The 27,115-nt window shown below is 44.3% G+C and overlaps 3 protein-coding genes across 7 annotated transcripts in view; 2 read left to right on the top strand and 1 right to left on the bottom strand.

Moving 5' to 3' along the window:
• Positions 1–9,994, top strand: part of LOC124014034 (protein Shroom3-like) — a 37,799-nt gene extending 27,805 nt beyond the window's left edge. The window contains exons 2-8 of one of the 2 annotated variants that reach the window (XM_046328704.1): positions 126–2,830; positions 2,992–3,044; positions 3,360–3,974; positions 5,651–6,250; positions 7,009–7,114; positions 8,051–8,323; positions 8,662–9,994. In XM_046328704.1, coding sequence (XP_046184660.1) covers positions 263–2,830; positions 2,992–3,044; positions 3,360–3,974; positions 5,651–6,250; positions 7,009–7,114; positions 8,051–8,323; positions 8,662–9,087 — 4,641 coding nt within the window. In that variant the 5' untranslated portion in view covers positions 126–262 and the 3' untranslated portion in view covers positions 9,088–9,994. Of the gene's footprint in view, positions 1–125; positions 2,831–2,991; positions 3,045–3,359; positions 3,975–5,647; positions 6,251–7,008; positions 7,115–8,050; positions 8,324–8,661 lie in introns of both variants that reach the window. The other variant, XM_046328695.1, reaches the window with a different exon arrangement.
• Positions 9,995–18,905: 8,911 nt separating this feature from the next.
• sowahab (sosondowah ankyrin repeat domain family member Ab) lies at positions 18,906–21,388 on the bottom strand. The gene has a single exon (XM_046298153.1). It carries the CDS (start codon positions 21,251–21,253, stop codon positions 19,811–19,813), a length of 1,443 nt encoding a protein of 480 aa, XP_046154109.1. The 5' UTR covers positions 21,254–21,388; the 3' UTR covers positions 18,906–19,810.
• A 598-nt stretch (positions 21,389–21,986) lies between these two features.
• The window catches only part of LOC124014020 (septin-8-A-like), a 44,336-nt gene continuing 39,207 nt past the window's right edge, over positions 21,987–27,115 (top strand). For 2 of the 4 annotated variants that reach the window (XR_006834955.1, XM_046328678.1), the window contains exon 1: positions 21,991–22,180. Coding sequence is in view for 3 of the 4 variants with exons in the window: in XM_046328678.1 (XP_046184634.1) it covers positions 22,151–22,180 (30 nt within the window). In the remaining variant the exon portion in view is untranslated. Of the gene's footprint in view, positions 22,181–27,115 lie in introns of all 4 variants that reach the window. The other 2 variants (XM_046328662.1, XM_046328671.1) reach the window with 2 other exon arrangements.

Raw genomic sequence — 27,115 nt, 5'->3', positions numbered from 1 at the left:
AAAAACTATATTTGGGTTGGGTTTTCCACACCTCCCAGCTGTAGGAGGAGGATAGGAGCATGTTAAATGACATTTAATTTCTGTTAAGATAACCCTTCTGTTTTTGCTTTTCTTTGTTTTCCAAGAGTTATTCAAGAAGCACAATACTGAGGAAGATTAGAAGGCAGAAAATGATCCTGAGTTCTGAAGTGAAAGACTGAAGGTGAATGTGTCGGTGTCACCTCCATTTCACCTGTGTCCACGCTTCAGTTTCAATAGCCAGATGGATTCCTATAATTTAAACTTTGAGAAAATGAGCAACCTGGACCTGCACCCTCTGAGCCTACCATTGAGTCGGCTCTCCCCAGCCAAGTCCACCAGCAGCATCGACCAGTTCACATACCACCACGGCAAGGGCGACTCGGCCTACAGCTCCTTCTCTGGGGGCTCCAACGCCCCAGACTACTCCTCCCCCTTCCTTCCAGATGACCTCCAGCACCACAGCCTGCACTATGCTGACCTGAAGTATGTGAAGGCCATCTACCACCCCAACGTCCTCGACTCTGACGCCAAGAGCATGGATCAGCTCTACCGCTCCATGGAGGCCATCTCAAACCAGTATCGCAACAACAATGGCTGCCTGAGTGCAACACAGTACTGTGATCAGAATCAAGAAAAGCTGCCTCCTCCTTCGCCCCCCGACCGCCTGGACAGCTTCATAGCCACCAGGAACCTGGAGAACTGCAGGGCGCAGCACAGTCCCGAGGGCCAGCTGGCAGACAGGTCTCCTCCACGACCCTGGACAGATAATCCTGATGCTGCCTGTCTCAGGCCTGACCTAGTCTATGGTCGTAGGGCCTCACAGCCCTATCACAGGGACCCAGTCAACTCTGACCACACGGATAAGAACCCTGAGCAGCAAACGTCAGCAAACGTCTTAAGCCGATCACCCCCTCGCACGAGTCAGCCTGAGCAGCACCCTAATCAGCAGGCTGGTAGTGCCGGTGGTGGCCATTCGGAGGGTCACTGTAAGCGGGTGCAAGAGCCCCGTGGGTCCCTCCTGCCGGAGCCACCGCCATCTGCCATCCCCTTGCATGTGGCACAGAACATGGCCAACAGCAGCATCCAACACAAGGGCCAGTTCTACTTCGTTACAGGTGTTTGTAAGTCATCAGAGTCCAGTCTGAACCATGGTTCAGTGTCAGAAGGCAGTGAGAGCCCTGTGTCTGAGTCTGTGGACAGGGAGAGGTTGCACAGCACCATGGACCACATGTTCAGGAACACCCAACAGAGGAACTATATCACCCATGACACCACAAAAACCGATGTCAGGGAGTTTTACACCAAGCGTCAAGATATAAACTCCAGAAGCCAAGATGAGGTGAAACCGATTCAGAGTAGGATTTCATATGGCCCCGCTCACATTTTAAACCGGCGCTCCCGCAGTTCCGATGCTTTACAACAAAGTCTCAAGATCCAGAGCAGAGAGATCGGCAGGCATCACAGCCCTAACCACCACATCTTCTCCTGCGGCCCAGAGGAGAACTGTCCACTGTTATCAAATTCCCACAACCAGGAAGTCCCTCCACCAATCAGCATGGAGCAGGCCACCCACCACAAGAGAGACGAACAGGTCAACGCAGGGAGGAGGCGGCCATTAGGAGGCGTTGCCAGCCAGAAGATCAAGGAAAACACCCCGCTGCTGTACCACCTCACTGGAGCCAACAGGGCGGCCCTAAATTTGAATTTGATGCCCAAAAATGACATTGAGGTTGGTATGCAAGGTGAAGATGCAGGCCTCAATGCTGCTCATCAGGAAAGGCAAGCTCCCGTTAGCTGTAGTGATGGGACATCACAGGGTGAAACATCCAAGGAGGAGAGCTCGGAGGCTATCGCCCACCCCTGCAACACGCTGGACGACTCCTTTAAGATGTACTACAAGGAGAAACTGAAGGGCGCACAGGATCAGGTCCTCAGGGAGACCTCCTTTAAGAGGAGTGACCTGCAGCTGTCCTGGCCCCACAGAGTGAGGCAGAGTGAGCTCAGGCCCACGGTACTTCACACAGTCTCCTCTTCACAGGACTCTGAGACCTCAGCAGACACACTCACCCCCTCCCCAACACCGTCTGAGGGGACAGATAAGGAGGACATCAAGGAAATGCTGAAGGAGGTTGAGAAAGAGAGGCCAGCAAACGTTGCCCAGCCTCAGTTGGCTCGTATTGGGGGCAGGAGGCGTCTGACTCCAGAGCAGAAGGAGCTGTGCTACTCCGAGCCAGAGAAGCTGAACCAGCTGGGTGACCCAGGGGAAGTAGGACTGCTGGTACTCTCAGGCGATGATGAGGAGCTGGGAGAACAGGGCCTGGTGGCAGCTAGGAGGAAGATGTTTGAGACCAAAGGCAGGGCCCTATCCACCTCCAGCCTCTCCAAGACCTCCCTGCAGCACCTCCAGCACAAGGCCCTGGTGGCCTACATGGAGCGCAAGACGGGTCTCAAGGTGGCTGAGCCCCAGCAGCCTGCCCCTCAAGCCTCTCAATCCCCCAAACAGGGGCACTCCATGGCTGGGAAGCTATCTGACTGGGGTCCCAAGCCTCAGTCTGGGAATGAAGGAGGCCCCAAGAAGAAGCTGTACAGGCCCCATTCCGCTGGATGCGTCCTGGACTCGACCTCCAGCTCCATGAAGCATGCCCAGTTCAGCTCCTCTCAGTCCGGAGGTCATTCCCACCAGGCGAGCTGGAGAGAGTCACCCAGCCCCTCTCAGGGGAAGTCTGCCTCTGAGGAGAGTCTTCTGGACCAACCAGAACCACCTGAGTTGTTCAGAAAGCGCTTCAACTCAACACCCCATGCATTTCAGGTAAGCCTTATCAGAACTGTTGATATTATTGCATTTAAAATAATTGAATAGGATTTGTAGACTTGTATTGAGTTTTATAGAGGACCATGTCACTTTACTGAATGTAACACAGATGTTCAAAGGGTGTTGTGAATGGGGATTCTTGGTATGTTTGGCTACAGGGTCACAACTACATGAATGATCCCTCACCAGTCAATGCTATGGACACGTCCAGGTATGTTGCCCTCACTTGTTTGTGAAAGTGGGAGTATCTGCGCCTGTGAGATTTACTGTATGCCTTGCTGTTGAACATGGATGTTTGCTCAGATGTGATTTATTGCAGCACTGAAAGTGAACACCCATATACCAACATTCCATTCTATGACTTATGTAGACAAAACATCAAACTTCATTTCAGCTATGTTCAGGGAGTCTTTTTTTCATCAGCTATGGTTAGGGTAAGATAAAGTCATAGAATATCTGAGTGGAACCAGGAATATAAGTCTCCAAAGCATCTCTAGCTCATCAGAATCTCTGTATAACTTTTCAGTGCTCAGACTCAGAGGCCAGTGGATGAGGAGAGTGTGGTGGTAAGGAGAGACCAAGCGAAGATTGTCCCTGAGGGTCAGCGAGTCCGGGTGATGGGTCGGCGGGTCCGGATGGTGGTCAAGCGGGGAAAGTCCCTGGAGGAGTTGGGTGTGTCCCAGGTCAGCAGCTCCTCAGTCCTCAGTAAGAGCTCTGAGCAGCTAGGCCAGCTCCACAGCAGGCAGGGAGCCCCAGGACCAGGCCAGGAAAAAAGAAGTGTACCGTCCTTCAGCGAGACCCAGAGGAAGCCCCTCTTCAAGCAGGACTCTGCACCACAGCTGGGCAGTAGGGAGAAAACTAGGGAGATGACAAAAAGCACCAGGGAGTCCACTACGTCGAACTCCCCAGTATCAAACACATCGTCTCAGGTCAGGGCTCGTTCAGATGGGTCCCCTGGATCATACAACTTTGTCCCTTTGGTTAAAGAGGTGGTAGAGACCACTGGGCTCTCCTGCGATGTCCCACTCCCACCGTACCTCAACGGTCAGCAGTATAGTGAGAGATTGGTCAAGTCCACCTCAACTTTTCCCTCCATACATACCCATCCCAGGGGCACTGGCGGGAGCAAGACTGGCTCGAAGTATGTAACTATATTATGATAAAGTGACCCTCACTCAAACAATTCTCATCATTAAGTTAATGTACAGTTCCCTCTACTTATATTGGCACCATTGGTAAATATGAGCAAAACGGGCTATAAAAAAATGTCTTTGCTGTTTATCCTCTTGGTCTTCATTCAAAAAAATCAAACCTTTTTTAATTGAGGTAAAATTATGAAATAAATATTTTTCTCAAACTCAAAAATCTTATGAGTAAAACCTAACTAAAGGATATTCCCATTCTTATTTTACATTTTTAAGTTCACTTGAGTGATGAGGAACACTTAAATGGTATGCTAAGACTTCCTGTTTCACTGGGGTATAAATATGAGGTGACATACAGGCCAAGTTCCCATAGTCATCCATCACTATGGGAAAGACCCGAGAATACAGTAATGATGTGCGACAAAAGGTTGTTGAGCTGCACAGATCAGAAATTGACTGAGAAAACAGCTCAGCGGTTGAAAAGGCCCATTTCCACTATCAGGGCAATAATTTAAGAAGTTTAAAGCAACTGGAGATGTTAACAATCAGCATGGAGAATTGCAGACGTTTTAGTTGGGTCCAAAACTACAATCAGGCGCCACCTACGTAACCACAAGTTGTTTAGGAGGGTTGCCATAAAAAGCCTTTGCTGTCATCAAACAACAAACTCAAGCGCCTACAGTTTTCCAAACGTTACTGGAACTTTCAACGGGACCGGGTTCTATGGTCAGATGAGACCAAAATAGAGTTTCAACGGGACCGGGTTCTATGGTCAGATGAGACCAAAATAGAGTTTCAATGGGACCGGGTTCTATGGTCAGATGAGATCAAAATAGAGTTTCAATGGGCCCAGGTTCTATGGTCAGATGAGACTAAAATATAGCTTTTGGAAACAAACCCCAGAGGTGGGTTTGGAGTAGACCGAAAGATAGCCATGCAGAAAAGTACCTCATCCCCACTGTGAATTATGGTGGTTTATCTTTGTTGTGGGCATGTGTTTCTTCCAAAGGACCTGGACAACTTGTTAGGAAACATAATATCATGGACTCCAAGTAGCAGCAGATATTAAATCTCAACCTGACTGTCTCTGCTAGGAAGCTTTAACTGGGCCTTGGTTGGATCTTCCAGCAGGACAATGATCCAAAGCACACCTCCACATCAACACAAAAATGGTTCACTGACCACAGAATGAAGGTTTTGCAGTGGCCAACCCAGTCCCCTGTACTAAACCCCATAGAAAACCTGTGGGTTGAGCTCCCAGTGGACCTGGGAGTCTGAAGGATCTGGAGATTGTGTATGGAGAAATGGTTTCAGATACCTAGTCATGTGTTCTCCATCCTCATTACCCATTACAGGAGAAAACAGCTCTGAGTTATCTTGGCAAAGGGAGGTTGCACAAAGTATTGAATGAAAGGGTGCCAATAATAGTGGCACACCTATATTTGAGAAAAATATTTGTTTGAAGTTAATAATTTATTTTTAAAAGTTAGATTTTTGTGAATATTTTGAATGGATGACCAATAAGATAAACAAAGATTATTTATTTTTTTACAGCCTGTTTTGCTCATATTTACCAAGGATGCCAATATTAGTGGAGGGCATTGTATAAAGTATCAATGGCTATTGATCACTGTTGATATTCCATTTTCTAATATCGCTCTTATTCCAGCAGTGTGAAAACCGCCCCTCCTATACAACACACTACGGAGAGAGAGCAGTCGGTGGATGAGCCCATTGAGACTCCTCAGCCCGAGGCCTCTCAGGAAGTCTCCCTGAGCTGTGGAGTCACCACAGACCCGACTCTGTGGGTCATACCACCTGAACCAGGGAGCCAAGTGGAGGATGAGGGCCCAGCCCTTTCTGATAATCTGACCGAGGGAGAGACTCCAACTCTAGCCCGTGTTCCAGCAGCTAGTGAGCCCCTTACAACTTCCTCCACCACACCAGTCCCTGACACTGACACCTGCCAGAGTGGAGAGGGTCAACACCCAGGAGAAGACAAGGAAACCGAGAAGGAGGGGGAGGAGGAGACCCCAGCAGGAGAGACGGAGAGCCCAGAAAAGACACCCACCACCGAGGATACAAAGTGGGAGGAGCTGGTGGAGGAGGTGGTCACAACGGACCAATCGCTGGCACGGGTGCTGTACCCGTTGACCAATCGTAAGACTGCGCTGATGCTGATGGAGCAGCTCCTGTCAGAAGACACTCTGCTGATGGAGGAGCACTATAAGAAGAAGCAGAGAGACATCATGACACTGCATGCTGCTGACGGGTGAGTATCTCATTGTGTTGTACTGTTCAGGTGTCTGATGGCCACTTCCTGGATCAGCAGCTGTTATATTGTACTGTTCAGGTGTCTGATGGCCACTTCCTGGATCAGCGGCTGTTATATTGTACTGTTCAGGTGTCTGATGGCCACTTCCTGAATCAGCAGCTGTTATATTGTACTGTTCAGGTTTCTGATGGCCACTTCCTGGATCAGCAGCTGTTATATTGTACTGTTCAGGTTTCTGATGGCCACTTCCTGGATCAGCAGCTGTTATATTGTACTGTTCAGGTGTCTGATGGCCACTTCCTGGATCAGCGGCTGTTATATTGTACTGTTCAGGTGTCTGATGGCCACGCCCTTTATCAGCAGCTGTTATATTGTACTGTTCAGGTGTCTGATGGCCACTTCCTGTATCAGCAGCTGTTATATTGTACTGTTCAGGTGTCTGATGGCCACTTCCTGTATCAGCAGCTGTTATATTGTACTGTTCAGGTGTCTGATGGCCACTTCCTGTATCAGCAGCTGTTATATTGTACTGTTCAGGTGTCTGATGGCCACTTCCTGTATCAGCAGCTGTTATATTGTACTGTTCAGGTGTCTGATGGCCACTTCCTGAATCAGCGGCTGTTACCTCACTGCACCTGGACAGATTAAAAGACATGTGTCCATGTAAAGACAAATGCATGGCTAAAGACACATGGACATTATTCCAAGGTTGATCTCATCCATATACATCAATATCACTGTGTGTCATCCTAAAGCTCTAAAACAGTGGATGATCCTGAAGCACCTCCCACATCTCCTGTTGATGAGAAAGTCCAACCCCAACCAGAGCCACAAAGCAAGATGGATGTCACAGAGAAGAAGGTAATTTAGATCTGCATTCTTTCTTTGTAATAGAAGTGTATTTACTTGATCTCTTCCAGTTGATGATGTCATCTGAGTCTGCTGAGGGGAGGATGGCTCATAATAATGTCCGGAACGGAGCAAATGGAATGGCAGCAAACACCTGGAAACCATGGAAACCATGTGTTTGATAACACTCCACTTTTTCTGCTCCAGATACCAACCTCATGTGATCTGAATATCATCAGGGCCCAGTTTTTCAAATGTTTTCAGATCGGATTTTGGCAATCGGATAGGATTAAAGGTTAGAATTGGGTTTTTCAAAACTGAAAAGTTATATTCTGATCCTCTGGTTAGGATAACGATTTGGTAATCCAATCTGAGCTTTAATCAGGATTGTATGTTTTTATACATGTTTTTTTTATCAACCTTTATTCGTGTAGTTGAATCAGCTTTGTTTTCTGTTGAAAGTTGGGAAGTAGTACCACAACCTGCCCAGTAGATGGCGAGGTGGAGGCCTGTTCAAAGAACTGAACATGTGGATTCTGTGATTGTGGTATCTGGGTGAGAAAGGATCCTATCAGGTTATTTCCTCAAACTGGCTCAAATACCAGATCGATCTGATCCTGGATAGCAAAAAAGAGGATTACGGAATCTGTATCATTCTGGATAAAACATTTCAAAAACTGTGCCCTGGATGCAGTTGAACTATGTTTGGCATCAGTTTAACGTCTGACCAGATTATTGAGATACCAGAAACTGTCAGACTCCTATCTTATATCCTGTTTGTTTTGAGCTGACTGTGACAAGCCTTATGTCTCCTATTTAAGTCGCTTTGGATAAAAGCGTCTGCTAAATGGCATATATTATTATTATTATTATTATTTCTCTTGCACAAATCACACACCAACAAGCAGACTGTATTGTAATGTATAGTGTTTCCTCCCCTTCCTATAGAGGCTGCTAGTGACGTGTATTGAGGAGCGCCTGTTGGCCTTGGAGGAGCCCCGTGGTGCCCTGCAGGTGGAGGTGGAGGAGAACGGGTTGCGTGGCGAGGCCGTGGAGGCCCTGGTTCGGGAGCACTGTACAGCGGTGGAAGTGGAGCGCTATTGCCTGTTTGTAGGAGACTTGGAGCGTGTGGTTAGCCTGCTGATGTGTCTGTCCGCCCGGCTAGCCCGCGTGCTTAACGCCTTGAGTACCGTGGACCAGCACACCGACGCAGGGGAGAAAGTGAGAGAGACATGCTTTGAACAGATGTGCATTCAATAGGCTCATAGTTGAATTATTTTCTATGAATTTCACATTGACTCCTGAGTGTGTTTTAGTGCACTGTATTTTCTGCTGCTATCAGCAGTGCTGGGATTTACATTGAGTCACTGAAACTCAACCAGTTTCCATGCACATTTCTATCTACCCTGCCCTCTGTTGACCTAAAGAAATACTGCACCATGAACAGCAAAACGCCTTTCCATTTACACTACTAGTACACATTGGATAATGAGTAAACATTTTAGGGAATCTTGTGCTTAATTTCATCCAATCTTTTTTTTTTTTTTTTTCCTTGGCAGGATTCTCTGGACAACCGTCACAGTCTACTGTGTAAGCAACGGGAGGACGCCAAAGACCTGAAGGACAACCTGGACAGACGGGAGCAGATGGTGTCTACCTTCCTGTCTCGCTGTCTGACAGCCGAGCAGCTCCAGGACTACCGGCACTTCGTCCAGACCAAGGCCTCGCTCCTCATCAGGATGAAGGACCTAGATGAGACGCAGCGTCTGGGGGGAAGAGCAGCTGGAGTCCCTGCTCAACACCCTCCCTCCGTGAGGACCACCATTAGGTCCCCATTCTACTCATTTCCCCCAGCCATCCATCACCTCTCTGGGCTTAGAGTCCTGAACCCCCTCTGCTTCCTCCATCCTGGGTTGTTACCAGCCAGCACAATCACATGGGTGTCTGTATGTATAAGGAATATATGTGTCTTAGAAGGGTTTTGAAGTTAGGACTACAATGTGGAATGTCCTGTACATCACCTTGTATCACTTTTCATTTGATGTCCTTTTCACCTCTGCCTGCAATTTAAAAAATAAAATAAAAGATATATATATATATAAAATAAGCTTTAGGATTATATTCTGGCCTTGTGGTCTCTTTCATCATTCAAACTAGACTGTATGTGTTTGTCAGAGCCTGAAAGAGGGTGATAAATGCTGTATATCTGTCAAAATAGGCAGTAGATTTAATCTCCATAAATTTGTAGTTTTTTTAATGCATTTAAAATGACGGCACTATAGATAAAAACCAAAAAGGTGAATGGAAAAAGCACTTTGATATGGAACTGCATATTTCTGTTTTCTTTTGAAAACACTTATTTCAAACGCTAAGCCTTAATCCAGCCAATGTTATTTTTTTCAACTGATTTGTAGAGGAATTTTCCGCATGATGGGGTTTTATATGGTACATAAGCACATTCAACGAGGCTGATTATGTACAGTATTACCAGTGCTATTTAGGCTACAGTCATGTATTGTGGTCTCACAAAGTTCCACTAAAGAGGTAAAACTCTTTTCTTTTTTTAAATGAAATGATGCACTTCCATTCCAGATTATTTGCTTGAAATATCCTTTGGGTCTCACAAACTATGCTTACTTTAAATGATTCAAAATTAAATGCCCAAGAACTCTCCCTGTCGGTCCTCTACCTCCTTCCACCAGATGTTTTATTTTAGGCTGCACTCTAGAAGCAGTGACTCTGTTCTCACTCTAATAATATGGATTCTCCATGCTGACCTTCAATGTCAGCCTTACCCAGAAAAGGCCCTCCTCATGAGGGAACGTATTATTCGTTTTGACTTGTGTGGAGTTGCACTACAATAAATCTTCATTTTAGACATTATTTCCATAATAATGAATGTCTTGTGTGATGTCATTCTGTTTTGATATGATCAATGTTGTGGTTTTATTCATTTCTATTGAATATTTGACCAAGTGAAAGCACAGAGAGCTGTTATTATTCTGTGTTTAATGATGATCCAGCATGGCTTACTTGCAGCACTCTGATTGATATGTGTTCATTGTGAGGGGATTAGGATGAGAGAAGCCTTTTCCTGTTGTGTAACAGTACCGTGAGTTTTCTTTGTGTTTGGTCCTTGTTTGTTTTCCCAATCCTATTCATTCACAGATAAATATTTTATTGCTCTCCTCATACTCTACATACAGCTAGTTGAGAGAATGCCAAGAGTGTGTAAAGCTGTCATCAAGGCGATGGGTAACTATTTGAAGAGTCTCAAATGTAAAATATATTTTGCTTTGTTAGACACTTTTTGGTTACTACCTGATTCCATATGTGTGATTTCATAGTTTTGATCTTTTCACTATTATTCTAGTAATAATATTGATAATAATAAAGGAAAAACCCTTGGAACACCTACTCATTCTTCTAATTAGTGGATTTGGCTAAATCAAGTACACAGCCATGCAATCTCCATAGAAGAAAATTGGCAGTAGAATGGCCTTACTGAAGAGCTCAGTGACTTTAAATGGGGCACCGTCATAGGATGCCACCTTTCCAACATGTCAGTTCATCAAATTTCTGCCTTGCTAGAGCTGGAAGTACTGATAATGTGTAGGAGCAACAACTGCTCAGCCACGAAGTGGTTGGTCTCCAGAACGGGACCGCCTAGTGCTATAGTGCGTAAAAATAGTCTTGTCTGTCGGTTGCACATTCACTACCGAGTTCCACACTGTCTCTGGAAGCAACGTCGGCACAATAACTGTATTTCTAGAGCTTCATGAAATGGGTTTCCATGCCTGAGCAGCCGCACACAAGCCTAAGATCACCATGGTATAAAGCTTGCAGCCCTTGAACTATGGAGCAGTGGAAACACGTTATCTGAAATTAGGATTCACTCTTCTGACATTGTGATGGACGACTGGGTTTGGCAGATGCCAGGAGAACGATATCTGCCCCAATGCGTAGTGCCAACTGTAAAGTTTGGTGGATGAGGAATAATGGTCTGGGGCTGTTTTCCATGGTTTGGGTTAGGCCCCTTAGTTCCAGTAAAGGTATTTCTTGGGGAAGGCCCTTTCCTGTTTCAGTATGACAATGCCATCGTGCACAAACCGAGGTGCATACATAAATGGTTTGTTGAGATCGGTGTGGAAGAACTTGACTGGCCTGCTCATAACCCTGACCTCAATCCCAGCGAACACCTTTGGGATTAATTGGAACGCCTACTGCGAGCCAGACCGGCTCGCTAATCACCCAACCTCACCTGCCCTTGTGGCAGCAATGTTCCAACATCTAGTGGAAAGCCTTCCCAGAAGAGTGGAGGCTGTTATGACAGCAATGTTCCAACATCTAGTGGAAAGCCTTCCCAGAAGTGTGGAGGCTGTTATGACAGCAATGTTCCAACATCTAGTGGAAAGCCTTCCCAGAAGTGTGGAGGCTGTTAATGTTCCAACATCTAGTGGAAAGCCTTCCCAGAAGAGTGGAGGCTGTTATGACAGCAATGTTCCAACATCTAGTGGAAAGCCTTCCCAGAAGTGTGGAGGCTGTTAACATCTAGAAAGCAGAAGTGTGGAGGCAATGTTCCAACATCTAGTGGAAAGCCTTCCCAGAAGTGTGGAGGCTGTTATGACAACAATGTTCCAACATCTAGTGGAAAGCCTTCCCAGAAGAGTGGAGGCTGTTATGACAGCAATGTTCCAACATCTAGTGGAAAGCCTTCCCAGAAGTGTGGAGGCTGTTATGACAGCAATGTTCCAACATCTAGTGGAAAGCCTTCCCAGAAGTGTGGAGGCTGTTATGACAACAATGTTCCAACATCTAGTGGAAAGCCTTCCCAGAAGTGTGGAGGCTGTTATGACAGCGATGTTCCAACATCTAGTGGAAAGCCTTCCCAGAAGTGTGGAGGCTGTTATGACAACAATGTTCCAACATCTAGTGGAAAGCCTTCCCAGAAGAGTGGAGGCTGTTATGACAGCAAAGGGGTGACCAACTCTATATTAATGCCAAAAATGTTGTAATGAGATGTTCACTTTTGGTCATGCAGTGTACTTGTGCTCATGTACTATATCAAATCAAATTGTATTAATCACATGCGCCAAATACAACAGTGAAATGCTGACTTACAAGCCCCGAACCAACAATGCAGTTTAAAAAAATAGATTTATGCTGCTCATCTCTCACCCTAAACATTTCTTTGTAGATTTACGATGTCCATTTCGGTTTGGTAAAACAAACTTTGTACAGAGGAAGGCCTCAACAGTTAAGTGAGTGGGACTCTGCCTCAGACTTCTTGTTTTATATGGCATGAAGGAATTCCTGAGGCAGGCGAAAGACCAATGATAGGGAGCAGAGAGACAGCATAGGACCAACAGAAGTGCACATTCTTACGTTCAACTGACCCATGCTATTTCCTGTTATGTATATAAACATGAGTTATTGTTTAACTTATCACTTTTATCAAAAAAGTGTTTTTTCAAAATCCCCACAAAAGGGTTGTTTTTGAAAGATGTAATTGTTTGTTTAGTGGGGGTAGGGTTTTGTAACTGAGACAGAGACCCGATTAAAGAGAGAGATGATCACAATGAATGACACGTTCATTGGTTTTCAATCAATCCCAGTCTTGTGATGACAATGAGCCTTTATACTTGCATTTCCTCTGGCTGTCTTCATTGTGTCTGACTGACTGTCACCCCTCTGTTTTGTGTTTTGTTTGCCTTGTGGAGAGTGCTTCATTTGTTGCTTGGAATTTTGAATTCCATGGTGTTTGTTATATTGTGAATACATTAAACTTTCTCCTTCCACCAAACCGTGAGTTTGCTATCGCTAAATAAAAAATGTTCTGAAGTACATTTGACTAGTTTAGACGTTTTGAAACAACTTGAACAGATTCACACGGTTAATAGAAGTTAATAACAGTTATTGCTGTATCTCTTCCGTAATATGTTACATGTTATATGGAGAGAGGCTGTGTTGCTCTAATTCAGTGGGATTGGATCGGCACGTTGAAGAGAGGCATCGCCCCATGTTCTCTGGCCTCGTTAGCATCTCTGATGGAATGCTACCAAGTTTGTTAGTGAACAACAACAAATGCCTATTATGAGGTGCTGAATGTCCCATCACTCTAGAAACAAAGGGGAAGGAGAGACTCCAGAATACACCAACCACTATCTCACTTCCCATCACAAAGTACCTTTTCATCTGACTCCCACGGTCACCAGAGGAGATCACGCCTAGCGTAGACCTACGGAAGCAAACAGGACATACAACTAACTGGGATTCTGCACTGACAAACAATGCATACAACGATGGCAACACCTGTGTGATACGGTACATTTCAGAGACTGAGATCTCATTTCAAGCTACTGGGGGTGACAGTTGGTGGTCCAGTGAATATTCTGGCTACAGAAGTGTAGGACTGTGGGTAGAGGTCCAGTGAATATTCTGGCTACAGAAGTGTAGGACTGTGGGTAGAGATCCAGTGAATATTCTGGCTACAGAAGTGTAGGACTGTGGGTAGAGGTCCAGTGAATATTCTGGCTACAGAAGTGTTGGACTGTGGGTAGAGTTCCAGTGAATATTCTGGCTACAGAAGTGTAGGACTGTGGGTAGAGTTCCAGTGAATATTCTGGCTACAGAAGTGTAGGACTGTGGGTAGAGGTCCAGTGAATATTCTGGCTACAGAAGTGTAGAACTGTGGGTAGAGGTCCAGTGAATATTCTGGCTACAGAAGTGTAGGACTGTGGGTAGAGGTCCGGTGAATATTCTGGCTACAGAAGTGTAGAACTGTGGGTAGAGGTCCAGTGAATATTCTGGCTACAGAAGTGTAGAACTGTGGGTAGAGTTCCAGTGAATATTCTGGCTACAGAAGTGTAGGACTGTGGGTAGAGGTCCAGTGAATATTCTGGCTACAGAAGTGTAGAACTGTGGGTAGAGGTCCAGTGAATATTCTGGCTACAGAAGTGTAGGACTGTGGGTAGAGGTCCAGTGAATATTCTGGTTACAGAAGTGTAGAACTGTGGGTAGAGGTCCAGTGAATATTCTGGCTACAGAAGTGTAGGACTGTGGCTAGAGGTCCAGTGAATATTCTGGCTACAGAAGTGTAGGACTGTGGCTAGAGGTCCAGTGAATGTTGTGTATTAAACAGCAACCAGTACTGTGTCCTTCTTGCCCCTGGCCTTGCTGCAGTGGAAACATTTGCTCTGACCACGGGGTGAGGACTGGGTTGGCACAGAGGGAGGTGACATCATGAAAATGCCAGGAACATAGCTTGAGTAAGTCTGTTCACTTCTCATCTCTTCAGCCTCAGTGTCCACGCTCAGTTAGCTGAATCACAATCTCGTGCTGCCTGTATGAAGCCACGAAACCAACAGGGAGACATTTCACATGCTAATATTTGGGTTTTCTGAGTTCAGTAGATGGTTGAATCTACAGTGCCTTCCGAAAGTATTCATACCCCTTAACTTATTCCACATTTTGTTGTTACAGCCTGAATTCAAAATAAATGTAATATATTTGTTTCTCACCCATCTACACACAATCCCCCATAATGACAAAGTGAAAACATGTTTTTAGAAATATTAGCAAATTTATTGGAGAAAATGAGACAGATAGGGATGGAATACATTTACATAATGGGTACCTGGAAGAAAATGCGGGAGGGTCATGTTTTTTAATTTCAGTCAAGTGGAGGGTTAGTATTTAAAATAAAATAAAAACTAGTCCTTGAGAGGGTCATGTAATTTGTAATTGATGAAATGTCAATATTCCTCAGTGTTTTAGAATTAGTTGCTTATTAGGCTATATATCGGTGTCGCCCCTAATCTCTGATTCTCCACTGGGCGCGCAATATCAAGTGCACCTATAGGCTACTTAGTGTGGTCTCAAATGATCCATAGCCTATAGGCTAAGAAGTGCATGCTCGAAGAAACACAGAGCAAAGTTATATTTCTAAGATAGCTGCTGGAATGGTGTAATTAAAACTAGGCTGCATTACACACTGCAATGGATATTCCAAACCTGAGCCCCAGCCTGCTCTGCTCTTCTGATCAAAAACTGTTTTGTGTGCTGCCTAACCAATGGCTTTGCTGTGTAGGACTATGGTGGCAGTTCAGGAGGAGAGTCAAAGGCTTGTTGATTAGGTTTAGTCTTGCGTGGGGACTAGCCTATAGCCTATGTTTTGTTCAGTTTGATAAGGAGAGCCAAAGATTAGAAGAGGTCGGAGGTCAACTTTGATAGCTTGCTACTTCTATAATTTTTAAAATTCAAATACAAGATGTTTATTGCCCATGTTGTAGGCCTATTTATCAGAGTTATTCACCTCAAAATGAACCAAATTTGAGTAAATTATATTGTGGTGCTGAAACGTGAAGCAGCAGCCGTAGCACATCAATCACAAATGGACAGCTAATGGTGCTGAAAGTAGGACAATTCGAGTAGGCATAATTAATTTCAACCATCTCATTTTAATTAGACTTTACTAACAACAAGAGGGCTTTGTGTTGGAGTCTATTTAATCCTATTTAAGGAATAAGAGCTAGGCCTAACGTTACCTGTTCGACAGACAGCAGTGAAGGTCAGTTAAGTTAAAACCAAGACTCAAATTAAGGGGGTATGAGAGGGTATGCCATAGGCTTACTTTTTATTATTAAAGAAATTTGCAAAAAGCACTAGTTAGCTGAAGACTTTGATTAATATAAAACGGATCCGATTATATAATGTGATCTATAACAGCACTTTTTTTCCAGTGTTCAGGAAGGGATTAGGTCAAATATATTTTGCTGAAGGGAAGGTCATCCATTTTCATTTCAGACAGGTCCGGTTTTCTCCATGTAATCCTTATTATAACACTAGGCCACTCAGTGCCGTCTTGGTAAGCAACCACAGTGTATATTTGGCCTTGTGTTTTAGGTTATTGTCCTGCTGAAAGGTAGAATTGTCTCCCAGTGTCTGTTGGAAAGCAGACTGAACCAGGTTTTTGCCTGTACTTAGCTCTATTCTGTTTCTTTTCAGACACCACCATGCTTGAATATACAGTGAGGGAAAAAAGTATTTGATCCCCTGCTGATTTTGTATGTTTGCCCACAGACAAATAAATGATCAGTCTGTAATTTTAATGGTAGGTTTATTTGAACAGTGAGAGACAGAATAAAAACAAAGAAATCCAGAAAAACGCATGTCAAAAATGTTATAAATTGATTAGCATTTTAATGAAGGAAATAAGTATTTTATCCCTCTGCAAAACATGACTTAGTACTTGGTGGCAAAACCCTTGTTGGCAATCACAGAAGTCAGATGTTTCTTGTAGTTGGCCACCAGGTTTGCACACATCTCAGGAGGGATTTTGTCCCACTCCTCTTAGCAGATCTTCTCCAAGTCATTAAGGTTTCGAGGCTGATGTTTGGCAACTCAAACCTTCAGCTCCCTCCACAGATTTTCTATGGGATTACGGTCTGGAGACTGGCTTAGGCCACTCCAGGACCTTAATGTGCTTCTTCTTGAGCCACTCCTTTGTTGCCTTGGCTGTGTATTTTGGGTCATTGTCATGCTGGAATTCCCATCCACGACCCATTTTCAATGCTCTGGCTGATGGAAGGAGGTTCTCACCCAAGATATGACGGTACATGGCCCCATCCATCGTCCCTTTGATGTGGTGAAGTTGTCCTGTCCCCTTAGCAGGAAAACACCCCCAAAGTATAATGTTTCCACCTCCATGTTTGGGATGGTGGGGATGGTGTTCTTGGGGTCATAGGCAGCATTCCTCCTCCTCCAAACACGGCGAGTTGAGTTGATGCCAAAGAGCTCCATTTTGGTCTCATCTGACCACAACACTTTCACCCAGTTGTCTTCTGAATCATTCAGATGTTCATTGGCAAACTTCAGATGGGCATGTATATGTGCTTTCTTGAGCAGGGGGACCTTGCGGGCGCTACAGGATTTCAGTCCTTCACGGCGTAGTGTGTTACCAATTGTTTTCTTGGTGACTATGGTCCCAGCTGCTTTGAGATCATTGACAAGATCCTCCCATGTAGTTCTGGGCTGATTCCTCACCGTTCTCATGATCATTGCAACTCCACGAGGTGAGATCTTGCATGGAGCCCCAGGCCAAGGGAGATTGACAGTTCTTTTGTGTTTCTTCCATTTGCGAATAATCGCACCAACTGTTGTCACCTTCTCACCAAGCTGCTTGGCGATGGTCTTGTAGCCCATTCCAGCCTCGTGTAGGTCTACAATCTTTTCCCTGACATCCTTGGAGAGCTCTTTGGTCTTGGCCATGGTGGAGAGTTTGGAATCTGATTGATTGATTGCTTCTGTGGACAGGTGTCTTTTATACAGGTAACAAACTGAGGTTAGGAGCACTCCCTTTAAGAGTGTGCTCCTAATCTCAGCTTGTTACCTGTATAAAAGACAGTGTGCTCATAATCTCAGCTTGTTACCTGTATAAAAGACAGTGTGCTCATAATCTCAGCTCGTTACCTGTATAAAAGACACCTGGGAGCCAGAAATCTTTCTGATTGAGAGGGGGTCAAATACTTATTTCCCTCATTAAAATGCAAATCAATTTATAACATTTATTAAACCTACCATTAAAATAATAGACTGATCATGTCTTTGTCAGTGGGCAAACGTACAAAATCAGCAGAGGATCAAATGCTTTTTTCTCCTCACTGTGGTGCTCAGTGATTTGCCCCACACAACACATTGTATTCTGTACAGCCTTCCTTTATTCACTCTGCCATTTAGGTAAGTATTGTTCAGGGGATACCTAGTCAGTTGTACAACTGAATGCTTTACGCATTTAACCCCTCTGAATCAGAGAAGTGCGGGGGTTGCCATAATCGACATCCATGGCGCCCGGGGAACAGTGGGTTCACTGCCTTGCTCAGGGACACAATGACTGATTTCTACATTGTCAGCTCAGGGATTTGATCCACTTTCGGTTACTGGCCCCCATGGTCTAAACACTTGGCTACCTGCCGCCCCAGGAATAACTACAATGTTGTTGATCCGACCTCAGTTTTCTCCTATCACAGCCATTAAACTCTGTAACTATTTTTAAGGCACCAGTTGCCTCATGGTCAAATCCCTGAGAAGGAAACCGTCCTTCTTTTCTGGCAACTGAGTTAGGAAGGGCGCCTGTATCTTTGTAGTGACTGGGTCTATTGAACCACCAGCCAAGGAGTAATGAATAACTTCACCATGCTCAAGAGGCTCCCGAGGGGTGCAGTGGTGTAAGGCACTGCATCTCAGTGCTAGAGCTGTCACTACAGACCCTGGTTTGCTTCCAGGCTGTATCACAACTTGCCGTGATTTGGAGTCACATAGGGTGTCGCACAATTGGCCCAGTGTTGTCGAGGTTAGGGTTTGGCTGGGGTAGGCGGTCATTGTAAATAATAATTTGTTCTTAACTGACTTTCCTTGTTAAGTAAAGGTTAATTCAAAAATAAAATATATTCAATGTCTGCTTTTTATCTATACCAATAGGTGCCCTTTGCCAGGAATTGGATAACTTCCCTGGTGTTTTTGGTTGAATCTGTGTTTGAAATTCACTGCTCGACTGAGGGACCTTACAGATATGTGTTGGGTACAGAGATGAGGTAGTCATTCAAAAATCATGTTATACACTATTATTGCACACAGAGTGAGTTTGTGCAACTTAAGTGACTTGTTAAGCACATTTTTACTACGGAATTTATTTTAGGCTTATCACAATCAAAATAGTTGAATACTTACTTATAGACTCAAGACATTTCAGCTTTTCATTTGTATTAATTTGTAAACATTTCTGAAAACATAGTTCCACATGGGGTATTGTGTGTCGGCCAGTGGCACAACATCTCAATTTAATACATTTTAAATTCAGGCTGTAAAATAACTAAATGTGGAAAAAGTCAAGGGGTGTGAATACTTTCTGAAGGCACTGTACATCAAACAATGTTTTCTTTACTAAAACTAACAACTTAGATTATTACTAAAGTAAGTATTGTATACGACATGGAAGAAAGACAAGATGCATGTGACTTGAAAATCACAGATAAATATTTCAGAGTATATCTTTGCATTTCACCAAATCAATCCTTTAAACAACGTATCAATATTCACTCATCATAACACATTCATACTACAGGAATCTTAAACAGTAAGGCCACATAGTATTGTTCACTTTCACAATTATTCAGTACTGCGGCAACCTCTTCAAAACAAATGTGTTTCTTAGACAGAAAATCGATCTAAAAATATGACACCAATGATGACCCCTGAGAGTGAAGGCAATGTTAATATCCAGACATGAATCATATTCATCTCTCATGTACAGGTTTAGTACAGGGACACATACAATAATGTGTCCATGGATTTTTGTTTTGTTGATCTGCTGAAATTGATGTTAAATCCCATCGAGCAAAAAATGCATTACTTATTCAATATTAACACGATTAGATACATTATAAATTATATTGATTACACGACACAGAGAGAGTAGCACATTTCATACTATACCTTCCATACTAGTAAGTGGTTGTTTGATTAAAAAGGGAGTAATGAAATTATGATGGTTGCACTTGTTGATTTATAAAAAAACGAAGTTCAACACAACTGAATGTTCCTCTCATAACCCCATATGCTTGTATTTATATCAGAGTAAAAACCATGAAAAGCTAAATAGATTTTGTGCAAAATATCAAACTGTATTATTGTATTTCACATCAGACTATGTTACTTAAATGCATCTGAGGTCTCTCTGTGATTGGATGAACTCTCATCTCTCTCATCCCTCGGGTTGACACCCAGCAAATAGACAGAGGGTCTTTGCTTGTGCTTTTTCTTTTTTTCCACATGGGGATTGAAGAGGCGACTTATCGTATGCAAGCTTTTGGAGAGGTCTGGGAAGATATCTATCTCCTCCCTTTCCGCTTGGAGAACTTCCTGGGGCTGGACCTTAGTTTCACCAAGCAGCTCCCTCACCTCAGCAGAAATCCCTTTGCGCAGGTAGTGATATGGCTTCTTCCCACAATTGTCTCTTATATTCACATCCGCTCCGTATTCATGCACCAGCATGGCCAACACAAACTCCTGGTCATGCAAAGCAGCAATGTGCAGTGGCGTGTACCCTCCATATGTCCTGGCATTGACGTCGAGGTCCATTCCACCTTGCCTGGATATGTTGATGATACTACCCACCATCTCACTGTTACCACACTTGGCTGCCCAGTGAAGGGCTGTGAAGCCGGACATGAAGTCCTTCTTCTCTGCCAGCTGTGTGTCTTTGAGGAGCAGGCCGTACACCCGTCTCCAGTGTCCAGCAGCAGACCTCACCAGCCACTCATGCTCTGCCTCTTCCAGGGGGACTGTGGATGTGTACTTGGGCTCCTCAGAAGGGTTGGTGATCTTGACAGCCCTCCTTGGTAGCAGAGAGCTTAAACCCACACTCATAGTGGATGGTCTTCTCTTGGTTCTAGAGGAGCTGTGTGCATCCTGGTCAGTGGATCCAGCTCTCCTTGGAGGGCCATCGTCATCCTCAGATTTGAGTTTATGGATCTCTACTCTGGCCAAGTTTGGAGGCATTCGTAAAGGCAGTGCAAATGGCTTCTGCACACTAGGGTTCTTTGTCTTCTCAGGATACACAGCCCCACCAGAGGAGATATATTCTCTCTGCGCATCAGAAGTATGGTCTATGTTGAAATTCAGTGACCTTTTTGGTTTGAAATCAACTTTTTCTTTAAATGCCAGCTCTATAAATGAATGCATGTCACTGTCATTTGAGACACATTCACCGACACTTGTAATAACAGGTTCTTGGACATTCTCAGAACTGATCTCACTTCCTCCATTTTGAGAATGTGCATTGTTCTCGCTGTTCCATACAGGTGAGGGTTCACCTGGCTCGGGGACCTCTTCACTTTCAGACTTTTGAACATCCTCTGTTTCTTGTATCAAATGCTGATATTTTTTCTTTAGTACAATATACCTGACATCTTCAATTTCTTTCACGACAGCAACAGTGTTCACAAACCTTTTGAATAGATCCCTGTTCTGTTTCTTCTCTGCGGGATCAGTGCAGTTCAAGGAATCTTTGAATTTAGTCAGCAACTCGGAATTCTTCAACTTCCCCCCTTCTTCTATCAACAGCGAGATAATAGCTTCTTGAGTGAAATCCATTTTGAGCACCCTACAACCAAAAATGTCAATTCAGAAGGAACAACCGAAAGTGAAAAGTCTTATCGTACATATAATCCGCGATACCTGTCAGAAACTATACCTTCGCCCTACCTGCAGTTTCCGGTGACACGTGGAATGAATTTGAATAATGTGTGCAGACTTCTGTCTTCGGGCGGTGCTCAGAGGTGTCTGGGGCAGTAGCCTGTAATCGTCTAACATTAACTGTTACTGTAGCTAACAAAAAGTTACCATTCTCATATTTATTTCACATATCATATGCATAGAATGATAAACATTGATACAATTATGCGTTACAATATTTTAGGAAAAGGTGATACAATGTTTCAAAAACAGTAGAAATGCCAGGTTACACTGTTTCAAGACCTCAGACCTGGCTCACATCACTTTTTCTGAAGTGGTGTAGAATGCGAGTTATCGTTTTTAGGCAATATATTTTAGGGTTCATGTCTCGATATTCACTAGAAGTAACATTTTGTAACTCAATATAGTTTAATCGTTTTTAAAGTAGCCAAAACAAAACGTTGACTTTAAAAAGGCAGCTAAGGCTCTGCAAACTACAAATCCCATGAGTGACCTGCGAGGCAATATAGTTCATCGATGGCTTTTCATATCATCAGCGCGTAAACGTCAATGATACAGCATTGCAAATTGTCAAAGATGATTTAATTACAACCGTAAGAACGTTCCATGTTTTCAGCGCGCAGTCCTGTCCTTCTGGATTGTGTAGCTCCGAAGGCAAATGGGAGTTTCCAGGAAGTAGCCATATTGGAAGCGCAATCAAGCTTGTTCCACTGTGTCAGCTAGTTTACAGAGAGAGTGAGACGAGGGCAGTTTCCTTTCGCCCAGATCGGCATTAAAACGCATACATTTCGCACCATGGCTGCTACGGACGTAGACATATTTTCTGTAAGTACACACTGATATAATGTTCCGCCTATTAGTAATATACAGAATTATAAAGTACATTCTAATTATTCCTGGAAGTGTGGACTATCAATAGGGATTCACGTTGGTTGGTCCTGATGGGGTTCTGCTCAGGACATGGATTATTAATTATTTGCGAGTTTCTGAATGAATAGGCCTACATATAGGCCGTCGATAGTTAATACCGGCAGTATAAATGTGCATTAGTATCATTCCTCATTGAGTTGCATCAAATGTTTATTGGTGCTCACATATTCTACCACCGTATGGCAGAGACAATTGTAGTTTTCCCAAAGTCTCCTATGTCAAGCATTTAGCCTACCCCACACCGGCTACAATATAGCACATTGGTTTACTAACCATTAGTTGGTTTTATGTTTTACATGGTTCCTTTTGAAAAACAAAGGTGTTGACTTGTGGTTACATTGTAACTTCCTGTTTAAGCAGTCTAAAATGATGCTTATAGGCTAACCAACGTACTTAACTATGTCAACGTTGTGATGGAGATTGAACTGCTATTTACAGCAAGCCAGTCTAATAATTTGAAGTAGAAAACAAGGTTGGCATCTTTCTGTTCAGTAATTCAAAAATACTCAGAACATAGCCATTTTGATGATTTTTTTCTCCACTTTATTTTTGTTCATCGTTTAATTTAACCTTTTATTTAACTAGGCAAGTCGTTTAAGAACAAATTATCATTTACAATTACGGCCTACCCCAGCCAAACTGGGGCTCTCTGTTCATTGTGACTGGTTTTTGATAGTGAGGATGTCTGGTTGAACACAGCAGGGTGCACATAGCTATGGGAAACAATCAATGTGTCCAAACAAAAGGAGTAGTAGGAGTGCATCGATTGTATTCTACTATAGAGATCTATTTTGGCCTTCATTTTTTTATATGTAAGTTGACTAAGAACACATTCTCATTTGCAGCAACGACCTGGGGAATAGTTACAGGGGAGAGGGGGATGAATGAGCCAATTGTAAACTGGAGATTTTTAGGTGACTGTGATGGTTAGATTGGGAATTTAGCCGGGATACCGGGGTAAACATCTCTACTCTTAGGATAAGTGCCATGGGATCTTTAATGACCTCGGAGTCAGGACACCCGTTTAACGTCCTATCCGAAAGACGGCACCCGACACAGGGCAATGTCCCCAATCACTGCCCTGGAGCATTGGGATATTATTTTTTTTAGACCAGAGGAAAGAGTGCCTTCTACTGGCCCTCCAACACCACTTCCAGCAGCATCTGGTCTCCCATCCAGGGATGGACCAGGACCAACCCTGCTTAACTTAAGAAGCAAGCCATCAGTGGTATGCAGGGTGGTATGCTGCTGGTAATGAATGAATGAATGAATGAATTGCCCATAGCAGCTGTAGCATGTTTGATTCTTACTGACCCCTAATAACATCAGCTGTATCATGAGGCCTACATGATATTCTTGCAATTAGAGCCACATTGATTGTTGCTTATGAGCTTTATTGCCACAATATTCCTTGGAACTTAATTTTTTGCTTTACATTTGTCTAATTATGGCTTTATTGATGCATATGATACTAGATTCAAAGATATGTGAAGTACCACAAGTTAGTGTGAGATCTTTGACATGAGACAATCTCTAAATAAAATCATCCGCTTAGAAAACTGGTACCATTATTGTCTTGGAAATGTACTATTTCTTTGCCACTCGTATGTATATCCCCATGATGTTTCAAACAGTCTCTGGATAAAGATTGTGAGGACGGCTTCTTGTTGTTGCGTCATCAGTCTTATATTTACCACAGGACAGTCTGGAGGCAGGGCTGTCACATCCACTGTCGGAAAACATGGATTATTTCAGGCTGTGTGTATTGGGAGTCAGTGATCTGTGTTGTCCTGTGGAGGCCACCACTCCCCCTCTGATGTTATAGCTGCACATGTACTCCAATGAAAATGTGCTTTGTGACCTGCGTTATAATTCTCTCTATTTGTATTTTGTGACACCTACAGATTGGTGTGCTTCTGTCTTATAAAATGGCCTCTGCTGGCTCCTGTCTTGTTTCTGTTTTTCCTGTTGGGCAGAGGCGTGTGACGGGAGACAGACTGAGAAGTTGCTGCCAGACAGACAGCTCTGTGCACGAGTGTGTTTGATCAAATGAAAAGATGGACTTCTCTTTTCTCTCTTTCCTTGGATGCCTGGTGCCATGCGATGACCACAATCTTAACCATCTACATATGTACTGACAAAAAATAAAACACGTGTTAAGATTTCTCCATTAGACTCAGTGCCAGTAGCAGTAGGAGCAGCACCAGCAGCAGTAGTAGCCTTGTGGTTAGAGTGTTGGGCCAGTAACCGAAAGGTTGCTGGACTGAATCCCGAGCTGACAAGGTAAACATCTGTCTTTCTTCCCCTGAGCAAGGCAGTTAACCCACAGTTCTCTGGGCGCGAAGACGTGGATGTCGACTATGGCGGCTCCCCCGTACCTCTCTGATTCAGAGTGGTTGGGTTAGTCAGTTGGATAACTGACTAGGTATCCCCTTTCCCCTAGTAGTAGCAGTAGCAGCAGTAGTAGCAGTAGCAGCAGTAGTAGTAGTAGTAGTAGTAGCACTAGTAATAGTAGTAGTAGCACTAGTAGTAGTAGTACCAGCACTAGTAGTAGTAGTAGTAGCAGCAGCACTAGTAGCAGTAGTAGTAGTAGTAGCAGTAGTAGTAGTAGTAGTAGCAGCACTAGTAGTAGTAGTAGCAGCACTAGTAGTAGTAGTAGCAGCACTAGTAGCAGCACTAGTAGTAGCAGCAGCACTAGTAGCAGCACTAGTAGTAGTAGTAGTAGCAGCGTTAGGAGCAGCAGCACTAGTAGCAGTAGCAGCGCTAGGAGCAGCAGCACTAGTAGCAGCAGCAGCACTAGTAGTAGTAGCAGCACTAGGAGCAACAGCACTAGTAGCAGCACTAGTAGTAGCAGCACTAGTAGTAGTAGTAGCAGCACTAGGAGCAGCAGCAGCACTAGTAGCAGCAGCAGCACTAGTAGCAGCAGCAGCACTAGTAGTAGCAGCACTAGTAGTAGTAGTAACAGCGCTAGGAGCAGCAGCACTAGTAGCAGCAGCGGCACTAGTAGTAGCAGCACTAGTAGTAGTAGTAACAGCGCTAGGAGCAGCAGCAGCACTAGTAGTAACAGAAAGACTAGTAGTAGCACTAGTAGCAGCACAAGTAGCAGTAGTAGCACTAGTAGCAGCAGCAGCACTAGTAGCAGCAGCAGCACTAGTAGCAGCAGCAGCAGCAGCACGAGTAGTAGTAGCGGCAGCAGCACTAGCAGCAGCACAGCAGCACTATTAGCAGCAGCAATTTCAGCACCATCACTATCAGTAGTAGCAGCACCAGCACTAGCAGCAGCAATTTTAAGACTAGCAGTAGCACTAGTAGTAGCAGCACTAGCGGCACTCGTAGCAGCAGCGGCACTAGTAGCAGCAGGACTAGCAACAGCAGCAGCAATTTCAGCACTAGTAGTAGCAGCAGCACGAGCAGCAGCAGCAATGTCAGCACTAGCAGTAGCAGCAGCATAGCAGTAGTAGTAGTGGTAGATGCAGCATGAGCAGTAGTAGTAGCAGCAGCAGTAGTAGCAATACTAGCAGCAGCAGCACTAGCAGCAGCACCAGCGTAGTAGTAGTAGTAGTAGTAGTAGTATTGTCAGCAGAGGTAGTGGCAGTAGTAGTGGTATTTCTAGTAGTAGCGGCAGTAGTAGCGGCAGTGGCAGCAGTGACGGCAGTAGTAGTGGTATTTGTAGTAGTAGCGGCAGTAGTAGTAGTAGCGGCAGTGGCAGCAGTAGTAGTAGTGGTGGTAGTAGTAGTGACAGCAGTAGAATTAGTAGTAGTGACAGCAGTAGTAGTAGTGGTGGTAGTAGTAGTGACAGCAGTAGAATTAGTAGTAGTGATGACAGCAGTAGAATTAGTAGTAGTGATGGCAGCAGTAGTGGTGGTAGTAGTAGTGACAGCAGTAGAATTAGTAGTAGTGATGACAGCAGTAGAATTAGTAGTAGTGATGGCAGCAGTAGTGGTGGTAGTAGTAGTGACAGCAGTAGAATTAGTAGTAGTGACAGCAGTAGAATTAGTAGTAGTGACTGCAGTAGAATTAGTAGTAGTGACTGCAGCAGTAGTGGTGGTAGTAGTGACAGCAGTAGAATTAGTAGTAGTGACAGCAGTAGAATTAGTAGTAGTGACTGCAGTAGAATTAGTAGTAGTGACTGCAGTAGAATTAGTAGTAGTGACTGCAGCAGTAGTGGTGGTAGTGGTCCTTCTGTAGCTCAGTTGGTAGAGCATGGCGCTTGTAACGCCAGGGTAGTGGGTTCGATCCCCGGGACCACCCATACGTAGAATGTATGCACACATGACTGTAAGTCGCTTTGGATAAAAGCGTCTGCTAAATGGCATATTTAGTAGTGACAGCAGTAGAATTAGTAGTAGTGACAGCAGTAGAATTAGTAGTAGTGACTGCAGTAGAATTAGTAGTAGTGACTGCAGCAGTAGTGGTGGTGGTAGTAGTAGTGACAGCAGTAGTGGTGGTGGTAGTAGTAGTGACAGCAGTAGAATTAGTAGTAGTGACGGCAGCAGTAGTGGTGGTAGTAGTAGTGACAACAGCAGTAGTGGTGGTAGTAGTAGTGACAACAGCAGTAGTGGTGGTAGTAGTAGTGACAACAGCAGTAGTGGTGGTAGTAGTAGTGACAGCAGTAGTAGTGGTGGTAGTAGTAGTGACAGCAGTAGAATTAGTAGTAGTGACAGCAGTAGAATTAGTAGTAGTGACAGCAGTAGAAGTGGTGGTAGTAGTAGTGACGGCAGCAGTAGTGGTGGTAGTAGTAGTGACGGCAGCAGGAGTGGTGGTAGTAGTAGTGACGGCAGCAGGAGTGGTGGTAGTAGTAGTGATGGTGGTAGTAGTGATGGTGGTAGT

This window comes from Oncorhynchus gorbuscha, linkage group LG02 (genome assembly GCF_021184085.1).
Source record: "Oncorhynchus gorbuscha isolate QuinsamMale2020 ecotype Even-year linkage group LG02, OgorEven_v1.0, whole genome shotgun sequence".
Classification (NCBI taxonomy): Eukaryota; Metazoa; Chordata; class Actinopteri; order Salmoniformes; family Salmonidae; genus Oncorhynchus; species Oncorhynchus gorbuscha.
Note: the sequence above shows the minus strand (reverse complement) of the source record. Positions and strands in the feature narration are given on the sequence as shown.

Coding starts and splice junctions, on each gene's coding strand:
- sowahab (XM_046298153.1), bottom strand. CDS start 21,253: ATGGATTTCACTCAAGAAGCTATTATCTCGCTGTTGATAGAAGAAGGG.